A 12,138-nucleotide genomic window follows, 5' to 3' on the forward strand; every position below is an offset into this window, starting at 1 on the left:
CGGGGACTGAGCCGGTCTCTGAGGTGTAAAGGGAACGCCCCCCCCCTCCTGTCTCTCCACCCCTGACTACCTCAGCTCAGCTCGAGCGCAGCAGGTGTAAGGAGAGCAATAATCTAGCTACTGAGTCGGGAAAACGGCAGCCGGCCATGGAAATAACAAAGGCGCCTAAAACTTTGTATCAATAACATCAGTTTTCCGTCCTCGAACTATGATAAAATGATCGTCTTCGCCATATTTCCATGACCAAGCAGACCAATCTCTGGCCGTGGGAGTCCTGCTGGATTCGTCCCCGGGAGCCCTTTGGCCGAGGCAGTTTCCTACCGTCTACACACACCAGCGGTGACGAAAGTCGCCGGAGTGTGAAAGGGAGCCCGGCGTGAGTCCAGGCTAACTTGAAATACTTTAATCGGTACGTCCGGGATGATGCGTCGGAAGAGACGCGTTCTGCTCGTTTTATTTCATCATAGAATATATTTGATAAGGATACATACAAACAGATTCGTCTTCGATACATGTGGATCACTGGCGCCCCGCGTTCTGCTGCGGGCGGAGGGGTGACAGACATGTTCCGCGGGACCAAACAGGCCACACGTGCGTTCCCGTGGGTTGGTTCATTTCCGGGGGGCCGGGAGCAGCACGAGGGTCCGCCTTTCTCTCGACTTGAGAATCCGGGGAACATCCCCCCCGTGTAAACAGTCAGGTCCAACCCGCAGCCGTCGAGACAGACGAGGCCTCCCCCCTCTCCACGCCACCTGACTTCCGAGGGCGACAGCTGCTCTCGCACCGCCCCGGGGCCTGGTGGGGCCTTCTGGGACTTGTCCCCGCCACCAGGTGTGGGACAGTCAGGGACGCCCCTCCGCCTTGGCCTGCCTGGTCTTACATTACAAATATACAGCTGCCCGTGGGCACAGAACAGGGGAGCGGAGCCTTCCGTATTAATTAGGGACTGCTACATCCTACACAAGCGCGATGCCCTCTCATGCCAATGAGTGCACGGGGCAGGGGGCAGCCACGGCCCGAGACCGTCCCCCAGGTGGTGGACGGGGAGCATCAGGGGGCCTGCTGGGTGGGCATGTCTGCACGGGACCCCGGAACGCCCGTCTGCACGGCCCCAGCACTGAGGCAAATCAGCGGACTGTTTCTGGCCCCCAGGGGCGCCCCCTGCCCCCTTCCGAAGGGCGCCCCAGCCCTTGTGTCCTCATTCCGCCCGGCGCATCACTACTCCCTTCTCCGGCAAGTCCTCCTCTGCGGGGACGTGGAAGCCCACCGGGGCGGGGGCCCTGGTCAGCGTCGGACCCTCTGCCTAGCCGGCCCGCGGGGAGCATGGGAAAAGGCATCTGTGAGCAGTCTGAAGGGGTGCTGGGAAAGGGGCCCGGGGCAGGCGGGCGACCGCTGCCGACGTCCCTGTCCCAGGAAAGGTGTTCTCTGGACTGTCCACCCAGGAGGCGCGGGGACCGCCGCCCCGGCGGGCCGCGCCCGGCTCCCGCAGCTCTGGGCCCGGGGAGGGGCGTGTTTTCCTGAGGTTTGTGAAGAACGAACGCTTCCACACGACGGGAGTCACAGTGACCGGACGGGGCCCGGCGCCCACGGGGCTAGACCAGCCGCCACTGCATGATGCTCATGTCCTTGCCGCCCGTGGACACCAGGTGGCTGTCGTCACACAGGAAGCCCACGTTGGTGACGTGGCTGCTGTGGCCGCTGTACACGTGGCTGGGAGCCTGCGGGGGGGAGGGGGCCGGGGGGGGGAGGGGGCACGACACCTCAGGCCGCAGGCTCTGGGCGGGGCAGGTCACCCTGGGCGGGCCCGGGGCTATTCCTGGCTCCAGGCTCGGCAGTGACCCGGGGGTGCTTGGGGGCAGAGCGGGGTGGGCGTGGCGCGAGGCACCGCCCCGGGGGCCTTACCCGGAACTGGGAGCAGGGGTACGAGAAGAGGTGCACTTTGCCAAAGTCGTCGCCGGTGGACAGAAGCCTCTTCTCGTGGGCCCGGCACACGGCATTGATGTCCGTCCCGTCCGAGCCCTCCGGCCACACCCCTGGAGGCAGGGCGGCGTCAGGCCTGGGGGCGGGGCCGGCCCTGTGCGTGCGGGGGCCCCGGGCTCTGCGCCCGGTGTCCTGCCCGCTGCCCCCAGACTGCGCCGAGCCCTGCCCGCCCGGGGAGGCGCCCTCCCGGGGAGACGCCCCCGGCCGACTCACCGAAGACGCGGAAGCCCAGCGTGCAGGTGTAGGAGGCCCAGTCGATGTCGCGCGTCGTCTCCACGCTGACCACTTGCTTGCAGGAAGCAGGAACCCCTGGGGAGGGCCACACGGGACCACGTGAGCTGGAGCCCCTGCCTCTGGGATGCCCTCCTGGGTCACCGTCCGTGTCCACTTGAGGCCCCGCCCGGGATCTGGGCCCTGGGCCTCGGGCTGCCCTGGCCCATCCTGCAGCTCCCACGCAGCCCACCACAGGCCAGGGCCTGGAAGGGGGGGTGCCGGGCGGGGGACCCCAGAATATGCTGCTCTCTTCGCTCTAGCAGCTCTGTCTGTCCGGGCTTAACAAGTGGGTGACCACGGCCAGAGCCCCTGTGAGGACAGAAGGAGGGTCCCAGAGACCACCGAGGCTGAGGTGGGACTGACCGTCCAAAGGCTTCAGTGCCTGGGGACCGGCCGTCCAGGGCCCTCTGTGTCAGGGGGACTGGCCGTCCAGGGGCATCTGTGTCAGGGGGACCGGCCGTCCAGGGGCCTCTGTGTCCTGGGGACTGGCCGTCCAGGGGCCTCTGTGTCAGGGGGACTGGCCGTCCAGGGGCGTCTGTGTCAGGGGGACTGGCCGTCCAGGGGCGTCTGTGTCAGGGGGACTAGCCGTCCAGGGGCCTCTGTGTCCTGGGGACCGGCCGTCCAGGGCCCTCTGTGTCCAGGGGGACTGGCCGTCCAGGGCCCTCTGTGTCCAAGGGGACTGGCCATCCAGGGGCCTCTGTGTCCAGGGGGACTGGCCATCCAGGGGCCTCTGTGCCCAGGGGGACCGGCTGTCCAGGGGCCTCTGTGTCAGGGGGACCGGCCGTCCAGGGGTCTCTGTGTCAGGGGGACTGGCCGTCCAGGGCCCTCTGTGTCAGGGGGACTGGCCGTCCAGGGGCCTCTGTGTCAGGGGGACTGGCCGTCCAGGGGCCTCTGTGTCCATGGGGACCGGCCGTCCAGGGGCCTCTGTGTCAGGGGGACTGGCCGTCCAGGGGCCTCTGTGTCAGGGGGACCGGCCGTCCAGGGGTCTCTGTGTCAGGGGGACTGGCCGTCCAGGGCCCTCTGTGTCCTGGGGACTGGCCGTCCAGGGGCCTCTGTGTCAGGGGGACCGGCCGTCCAGGGGTCTCTGTGTCAGGGGGACTGGCCGTCCAGGGCCCTCTGTGTCAGGGGGACTGGCCGTCCAGGGGCCTCTGTGTCAGGGGGACTGGCCGTCCAGGGGCCTCTGTGTCCATGGGGACCGGCCGTCCAGGGGCGTCTGTGTCAGGGGGACTGGCCGTCCAGGGGCCTCTGTGTCACGGGGACTGGCCATCCAGGGGCCTCTGTGTCACGGGGACTGGCCATCCAGGGGCCTCTGTGTCACGGGGACTGGCCGTCCAGGGCCCTCTGTGTCCAAGGGGACTGGCCATCCAGGGGCCTCTGTGTCCAGTGGGGCTGCTGCCCAGTGCTGCTGCTCAGGATGCCCCTTACGCTGTCCCTCGGCCCTACCCCTCTAGAGCTCTGGGGTCCCTGCGTGCAGCCCCCAGAGGCGGGTCAGGGGCCCGGGCGCGTGCGTGAGGGCTCGCTCACAGTAAAGGATCTCGTAGTCTCCGGAGTTCGACACGAGGTACTGGGAGTCCACGGACCAGTCCAGGTGGGTGATGAAGCTGGAGTGGCCCTAGAGGGACACACGGGGTGTCACCGGAGGCCGCGCGGGCGGTCCCAGCCCGCCCCCCGCCGAGCCGCTTACCGAGCACCTGCCCACCCGCGCGTACTTCCTGCCGTTGTCACTGACTGCGTGGATGTAGATGCAGTTGTCATGGGAGCCGATCGCGAGGAAGTTCCCATCTGCAGACACGGGTCCAGAGACACAGAAGCCGAGTCACGGGGAGCGCTGACGGGCCGAGGGCAGACAGGGGCAGGCCAGCAGAGACCGCCAGGGGGCTGCGGCCCGGCCACCCTGCCCACAGAGCAACAGTGCCCCGGGCCCTCCCCGCCTCCCCTCTGCACGACTGTCCTTCCCCTCCCGCCTCTCCTCTGTGCCCACCACCCTCCTGGCAGACCCTTCCCGCCTCTCCTCTGTGCCCACTGCCCTCCCGGCAGGCCCTTCCCGCCTCTCCTCTGTGCCCACCGCCCTCCTGGCAGACCCTTCCCGCCTCTCCTCTGTGCCCACCGCCCTCCCGGCAGACCCTTCCCGCCTCTCCTCTGTGCCCACCACCCTCCCGGCAGACCCTTCCCGCCTCTCCTCTGTGCCCAGCGCCCTCCCGACAGGCCCTTCCCGCCTCTCCTCTGTGCCCACTGCCCTCCCGGCAGACCCTTCCCGCCTCTCCTCTGTGCCCACCGCCCTCCTGGCAGACCCTTCCCGCCTCTCCTCTGTGCCCACCGCCCTCCCGGCAGACCCTTCCCGCCTCTCCTCTGTGCCCAGCGCCCTCCCGACAGGCCCTTCCCGCCTCTCCTCTGTGCCCACTGCCCTCCCGGCAGGCCCTTCCCGCCTCTCCTCTGTGCCCACTGCCCTCCTGGCAGGCCCTTCCTGCCTCTCCTCTGTGTCCACCGCCCTCCCGGCAGGCCCTTCCCACCTCACCTCTGTGCCCACCGCCCTCCCGGCAGGCCCTTCCTGCCTCTCCTCTGTGTCCACCGCCCTCCCGGCAGGCCCTTCCTGCCTCTCCTCTGTGTCCACCGCCCTCCCGGCAGGCCCTTCCTGCCTCTCCTCTATGCCCACCGCCCTCCCGGCAGACCTTTCCCGCTTCACCTCTGTGCCCACCGCCCTCCCGGCAGGCCCTTCCCGCCTCACGTCTGCCCCAGCTCTGCCCTCCCTGCAGGCCCCGCGCCCATCAGTCTGTCTCCCAGGCTTCTGCCCTCCGGGAAGCCCCGGAGCAGACTGGGCGCGTCTGTGGAACCCGGGGCGGAGCCGAGCGAGGCCAGGCAGGGGCGAGGGGGCCGGGAGAAGGCCAGCCTTGCGAGGGACGGGCAGTGGCGCCCAGGGCGGAGCAGTGCGCAGTGGGTCACCCAGTGCAGTCAGGGACCTGGAGAGCCACAACGCCCCACCCTGGGCCCAGCCCCGAGGGCACCTCTGACAGGCAAGGGCACAGGAGGGGTGTTTCTGGACGCTGCTTCCCCGGGCAGGTGCCAGTCAGGGCGCGGTCTGCTCATCCAGGCCTGGTCACTGGGCTCCCCTGGGGCTGTTCTGTGCGTTATTATTTCTTTTCTTGTTTGGGGGCCACCATGGCGGTGCTCGGGGCAGGGCCCTGGCTCTGACTCGGGGGCTGCTCCTGGCCGGCCCAGCTGGGGCACCCGCGGCTGCCGGAGACAGAACCCGGTCGCTGCCTGCGAGGCAAGGGTCCTCCCCGCCGGGTCCATGGTGCTGCTACCACGAATGACACAAACATGGGTGCAGGGGGACCTGGAGGTGCCGTGTCGCGGGTGAGGGGGACCCCGACAGGGCCATGTCGTGGGTGGGTGGGACCCAATGATGCTACGAGCACCCCACAGAAAAGGCAGGGAAGACTGAAGTTACTAGAACCAAGAATGAAGCAGGGAACCGCTAAACTCAGAATAATCACGAGGGACAAAAGCAAACACTGGCCGATTTTATGCCAATAAGCCTGATAACTTCAAGGAAACAGACAATAACAAGAGTAACCCGAAAGAGGGCAATAAACTCTTCCTACAAAGAAAACTCTTAATTTACGTGAGTTATAGCTGATGTGTTTTTCTTTCTGAAGTAAAACACATTTTAGAGGTTTCTGAGGTGAGGAGGAAGGAAGCGAGAGAGAGGGAGAGGGTGACGCGCTCCAGGGGGAACGCAGAGAGCCCTGCACACACCCCAGCACGACAGCCAGCTGTGTGTGACAGGGCCCCTCACGCCCACGCATGCACCCACACGCGCTCATACACAGATGCACACCCACACCACATATGCGCAGATACACACGCCCACCCACACGTGTGCACACCCACACACGTGCATCATCCACCCACACCCACATATGCACACAGACACACACACATGCCCGCCCACACGTGTGTACACCCCCACACGTGCATCATCCACCCACACCCACATATGCACACAGACACACACACATGCCCGCCCACACGTGTGTACACCCACACACACACACACCCACACCCATTCTGCGCAGATACACATGCTCACCCACACGTGTGCACACCCACACATGTGCACCCACCCACACCCACATATGCACACAGACACACACATGGCCGCCCATATATGTGCTCACACATCTACCCACATACACACACACCCAGACACACACACCCAGACACGTGCGCACACACACACACACACACACACACACACACACACACACGCACGCACGCACGCAGGGCGCACGGCTCCGGCACCGGCCTCACCTGGCGAGTAGCACATCACGGACAGCTGCTCGTTCCCGTCCGTGTGGACGGTGACCAAGTCCTTGGTCTCGGTGTCAAACACAAACCACCTGTGGTAAATGGGCTGGTGAGAGGCGCAGGGAAGGCCCTGCAGGTGTCCGCGCTGCGGAGGGCCCCAGAAGGGCCGCCTGACCCCCGTCCTGAGGGGTCTGGGCTCCCCAGAAGCCGGGGCCGGGCACCCGTGTGGCCGGGAGGACGGGCCGAGGGCGTGTGTGGGACCCTGGGCTCAGCTCCGCCCGTATGAGCAGGGCACGCGGGCCCCAGTGGGCACAAGGCACTCGGGGCCCGGCGGGACCCAGGAATGCCCAGCACAGAGCGCTGCCCCTGACCAGGTCTCGGGGCAGCTGGGGGGCTCCCCGAGGCCAGTCTCAGGCCCGGCAGCTGGTGGACATCGCTCGCCGGGCCCTGCCCGCTGCCTCTCAAGGGCACCAGCCGATGCCCCACAGTTTTGAGACGAGTTTCAGCTTTGAGACTTCCCCTCTGTGACCACCTGCGTGCCAGTGGCCTTGACTGAGGGCAAAAGCCCAGAGGCCGCTGGGCCAGGCGGGGTGCAGGACTGCGCTGCCCGGGGCTTGGGAGAGGAGCCAAGGTGGGGCCGGGGGCCTCAGGGCGCTGGCACTGTCCCCACAGAGCAGCTGAGCCCTGCCCGGACGCTTCCGCTGCCCTCCCAAGAAAGGAAGGGGTGTGCGTGTGTGAGTGCGGGCACATGTGCACACGTGGGTGAAATTAGCACGTAAGCACAGGTGCTACGAGAAAACACCTGTAGGAGTACTGTGTATGCATGCATCAACATGTGTAAGAGCATGTGTGCACGGGTGCATTAGCATGTCAGTACCAGTGCACACACATGTGAACACATGTAGGAACACAGTGGATTATCATGTGCAATAGCATGAGTGTATGTGAATACATGTGCACACTAACAATGCACACACATGTGAACACATCTGCACACATGTGCACTAGCACGTGTGAGCACATGTAGGACCATGTATGTGCACATGTGTGTGTACACCTATTAGGCACAGGATTTATTGGATACTGCCGGCACTATGGCGACCGACTCCAGCCTGTGCCTCCCGTGACCCTGGTACCTCCTGTCTGGCTGCACGGCTGCAGCGGACCCAGGCTGTGTGCCCTGAGCAGCCCCCCGGAGACCCCCGCCCCCGCCCGAGAGCGCCCCGGGGCTGGCGCCGACTCACCTCCCGGTCAGTGTTCCAACTGCGACCACAGACCCTGAAGGATGAAAACCAGAAGACTGAGCTGGGTCCTAAAACATTGTAAAGGAAGTGTAAATGGAGGGTCAGACAGCACTGCAGCACATGTGCACACGCACATGCACACACATGCGTGCTCACACAAACGCACACGTGCACACACACGCACACACAGTACAGACGTCTCGTTGCTCTCGTCGGAGGAGATGCCTTCTACTGAATGAAAGTCGTGTTTCAGTAACAGGCGCCCAGCCTGGGGTGATCCCCCTTTTTTGGGGGCTCCACCTTCTAGCTTCTACCCTGGGGTCCTCTACCACCCCCTGCCATGCCACAAGGAAACGTGGTCCCCAGGTCCCGGGTGATGGGCCCTGACAACCCAGCTGCCCGCCCGTGTGCCTGCCGGACCCGCGGCCTCTGACCCGCGTCCACTGTGGGGCGGGAGACGCAGGGCAGCGCCCAGGGCGGCGACTCTGCCTCAGCCCATTTGTGACCCGTGGGGACACAGGTGTCCTCCCTCCCTGGGAGCCGAGGGGCCGGGACCTGGACACGGGCCTCACGCTTCCTCTGCTCACAGCAGCCTCGGCATGGGACCGGGCACAGAGGTCCGGGGCGGGCTGCTCCAGTGCCCGAGGTCACTGACCCCGCAGGGCCTGGGCTTTCACCTTGGACAGCTCTGAACTGCCCATTAGGCTTGCCGAGGGGTGGGAGGGCCAGTGGCCCCAGCGAAGGTTCGGGAATAATCTGGTCCCAGGCCGCTGACCCTGGTTCTCACGAGCAGCCCGTGCCCCCGTGGCCCGCCCGTGGCCCTGCCCTCTGAAGCCCGCACACTCCCTCAGTGTCCGCGTCAGCGTCCAGCTGCCACTGCCCCGGCCTGTTCCCACAGCCGCCAGCTTGGGTCAGTGGAGTCGGGGTGGAGGCCTCCCCGGATGCAGGGGGCTGCCTGCCAGGTGCCTCTCGGGAGACGGGGAAGCATGACCCCCCCCATGCCCGCAGGGCTGCCACCAGGTGGCAGAGAGAGCGTGTGCAGGGCCTGGCACGCCAGTGTCGCTCACTCTGTGCAGACGCCGTGTGTCACACTTCTGAGAGGACACGCTGGCGCCGAGGACACGAGTCCCTGTCCGAGCGCTGAGGGGAGCCTTGGTTTCCCCTTGGTTGTGTCTGGGGCTGAGCCGGCCACCACACCTGAGCGTGCACGCGAGGGAGGTGGGAGCCGCCCCAGGGCCTGCACACAGGGACGGTCCAGCCTGCACATGGGGACTGTCCAGGTCACCGCGGCCATGCTGGGGCCTCTAGGCCGCAGCCAGATACTCAGGAGACCGTGGGAGGCCGGGACCAGACCAAGGTGAGGCGCTGGCCTAGCGCAGCCCTGACCCCTGGACAGTCTCAGGCGCTGGCCTAGCACAGCCCTGACCCCTGGACAGTCTCAGGCGTGGCCTCCACGTGCCCTGACCCCTGGACAGTCTCAGGTATGGTCTCCACACGCCCTGACCCCTGGATAGTCTCAGGTGCTGGCCTCCTCGTGCCCTGACCGCTGGACAGTCTCAGCACTGGCCTCCACACGCCCTGACCCCTGGACAGTCTCAGGCGTGGCCTCCACGTGCCCTGACCCCTGGACAGTCTCAGGCGTGGCCTCCACGTGCCCTGACCCCTGGGCAGTCTCAGGCGTGGCCTCCACGTGCCCTGACCCCTGGGCAGTCTCAGGCGTGGCCTCCACGTGCCCTGACCCCTGGACAGTCTCAGGCGTGGCCTCCACACGCCCTGACCCCTGGACAGTCTCAGGCGTGGCCTCCACGTGCCCTGACCCCTGGACAGTCTCAGGCGTGGCCTCCACGTGCCCTGACCCCTGGGCAGTCTCAGGCGTGGCCTCCACGTGCCCTGACCCCTGGGCAGTCTCAGGCGTGGCCTCCACGTGCCCTGACCCCTGGACAGTCTCAGGTATGGTCTCCACACGCCCTGACCCCTGGACAGTCTCAGCACTGGCCTCCACACGCCCTGACCCCTGGATAGTCTCAGGTGCTGGCCTCCTCGTGCCCTGACCGCTGGACAGTCTCAGCACTGGCCTCCACACGCCCTGACCCCTGGACAGTCTCAGGCGTGGCCTCCACGTGCCCTGACCCCTGGACAGTCTCAGGCGTGGCCTCCACGTGCCCTGACCCCTGGACAGTCTCAGGCGTGGCCTCCACGTGCCCTGACCCCTGGACAGTCTCAGGTGTGGTCTCCACACGCCCTGACCCCTGGACAGTCTCAGCACTGGCCTCCACACGCCCTGACCCCTGGATAGTCTCAGGTGCTGGCCTCCTCGTGCCCTGACCGCTGGACAGTCTCAGCACTGGCCTCCACATGCCCTGACCCCTGGACAGTCTCAGGCGTGGCCTCCGCGTGCCCTGACCCCTGGACAGTCTCAGGCGTGGCCTCCACGTGCCCTGACCCCTGGACAGTCTCAGGTGTGGCCTCCGCGTGCCCTGAGCCCTGGGCAGTCTCAGGCGTGGCCTCCACGTGCCCTGACCCCTGGGCAGTCTCAGGTGTGGCCTCCACGTGCCCTGACCCCTGGGCAGTCTCAGGCGTGGCCTCCATGTGCCCTGACCCCTGGACAGTCTCAGGCGTGGCCTCCACGTGCCCTGACCCCTGGGCAGTCTCAGGCGTGGCCTCCACGTGCCCTGACCCCTGGGCAGTCTCAGGCGTGGCCTCCATGTGCCCTGAGCCCTGGGCAGTCTCAGGCGCTGGCCTCCACATGCCCTGACCCCTGGACAGTCCCACGGTTCCTTGTGGGCAGCTTCGTATCGCTACGACTTTCATGTCCCCAAAGAAGTGACAGTGTCCCCAATGACTCCGTGTCAGGAAAGGGACGGCAGTGGCCGTGTCTACCTCGATGACCTTGTCCCACACAGGCCGGTGGCTGACGGCGTCCCACAGGGTGGCGTGCCGGTCGTGGCCACAGGTCAGGAAGTGCGGCTTGGAGGTGTGGACGGCCAGTCCCCAGAGCTCATCTGTGTGACCCTGCAGGGCGACAGGGGGAAGCGCTGGCCACTCTCGAAGCCCGCAGGCCCGGCTGCGCACGCGCCCATGGTCCTGGCACTCCGTCCTTCCTGCTGACCGCGAGTGGCCGCTGCCCACGACGGCCGTGTGAGCGCAGGGCGCAGCCCCCCGGGGGCCTTGTTCTGGCCCAGCACACCCTCGCTGCCCGTGCTCACCTGAGTGATGGGGGCGAAGTCCCCCGAGAGTGTCCCCTGCAGGACGAAGTTCCGGGTGGTGCCGATGAGGATCGAGTCGCCCTTCCCCTCGGCCACGGTGCGGATCGGACCGAACTGCTCTGGGATCTGGTAGGGAAGGGGGGACAGGTCAACAGCGCACAGGCCGGCCACTCAGAACCCTCGGTGACGTAGCCAGCCCCGGTCACAGCTGCTCTGTCTCGAACACATGGGCACAGATACACAGACACATGCACACACACACACACAACACACACAGAGATCCACGGAAGCACACACATATGCACACACAGAAATACGTGGACATGCACACACAGAGAAATAGAGACATGCACACACATGTATACTCAGAGATACTTGGACATGCACACAGATACATGGACATGTACATCCAGATACACAAGCTTGCACATGCACATATAAATGCACACACATGCACACATAGAGATACACAGGAGCACACACATGTACAGATACATGGATACACACATATGTGTACCTACAGATACATCAACATGCACACTCAGATACACACATGCACACACAGACATACATGGACATGCACATGCAGATACACAAATGCACACATGCAGATACATGAATACACAAATGCACTCATACGCACAAAGATACATGGACAAGCACACACATACACAGATACATACATACAGATACAGACACAAACACACAGAGATACATGGACATGCACACACATGCACACAGATATATACATGCACTCAGATACATGCACACACAGGCACACACAGTGCAGAGAGGAAAGTTCCTCTGGGGTAAGGAATGAGCAAAGCAAACCATGAAAGGAAACATTTCTCATGCCTTAAAGAGGAAGATGCTAAAAAAGGGAGAACAAAGTCTTTTTTTCTGGACAGGTTGAAAATTAAAATCTTTTTTTTTTCCTTTTTGGGTCACACCCGGTGATGCACAGGGGTCACTCCTGGCTCATGCACTCAGGAATTACTCCTGGCGGTGCTCAGGGGACCCTATGGGATGCTGGGAATCGAACCCAGGTTGGCCGTGTGCAAGGCAAACGCCCTCCCCGCTGTGCTATGGCTCCAGCCCAAAAATTAAAATCTTTGACTAGTAAACTT

At 64.8% G+C, this 12,138-nt stretch overlaps 1 protein-coding gene across 3 annotated transcripts in view; it reads right to left on the bottom strand.

Moving 5' to 3' along the window:
- Positions 1-414: 414 nt before the first annotated feature.
- The window catches only part of EML1 (EMAP like 1), an 87,227-nt gene continuing 75,503 nt past the window's right edge, over positions 415-12,138 (bottom strand). For all 3 annotated transcript variants that reach the window (XM_055132409.1, XM_055132410.1, XM_055132411.1), the window contains 9 exons: positions 11,012-11,137; positions 10,686-10,817; positions 7,806-7,873; positions 6,565-6,653; positions 3,938-4,035; positions 3,778-3,865; positions 2,194-2,289; positions 1,903-2,033; positions 415-1,718 (listed from right to left, as the gene is read on the bottom strand). In XM_055132409.1, coding sequence (XP_054988384.1) covers positions 1,593-1,718; positions 1,903-2,033; positions 2,194-2,289; positions 3,778-3,865; positions 3,938-4,035; positions 6,565-6,653; positions 7,806-7,873; positions 10,686-10,817; positions 11,012-11,137 — 954 coding nt within the window. In that variant the 3' untranslated portion in view covers positions 415-1,592. The remainder of the gene's footprint in view (positions 1,719-1,902; positions 2,034-2,193; positions 2,290-3,777; positions 3,866-3,937; positions 4,036-6,564; positions 6,654-7,805; positions 7,874-10,685; positions 10,818-11,011; positions 11,138-12,138) is intronic.

This window comes from Sorex araneus, chromosome 3, assembly GCF_027595985.1.
Source record: "Sorex araneus isolate mSorAra2 chromosome 3, mSorAra2.pri, whole genome shotgun sequence".
Taxonomy (NCBI): Eukaryota; Metazoa; Chordata; class Mammalia; order Eulipotyphla; family Soricidae; genus Sorex; species Sorex araneus.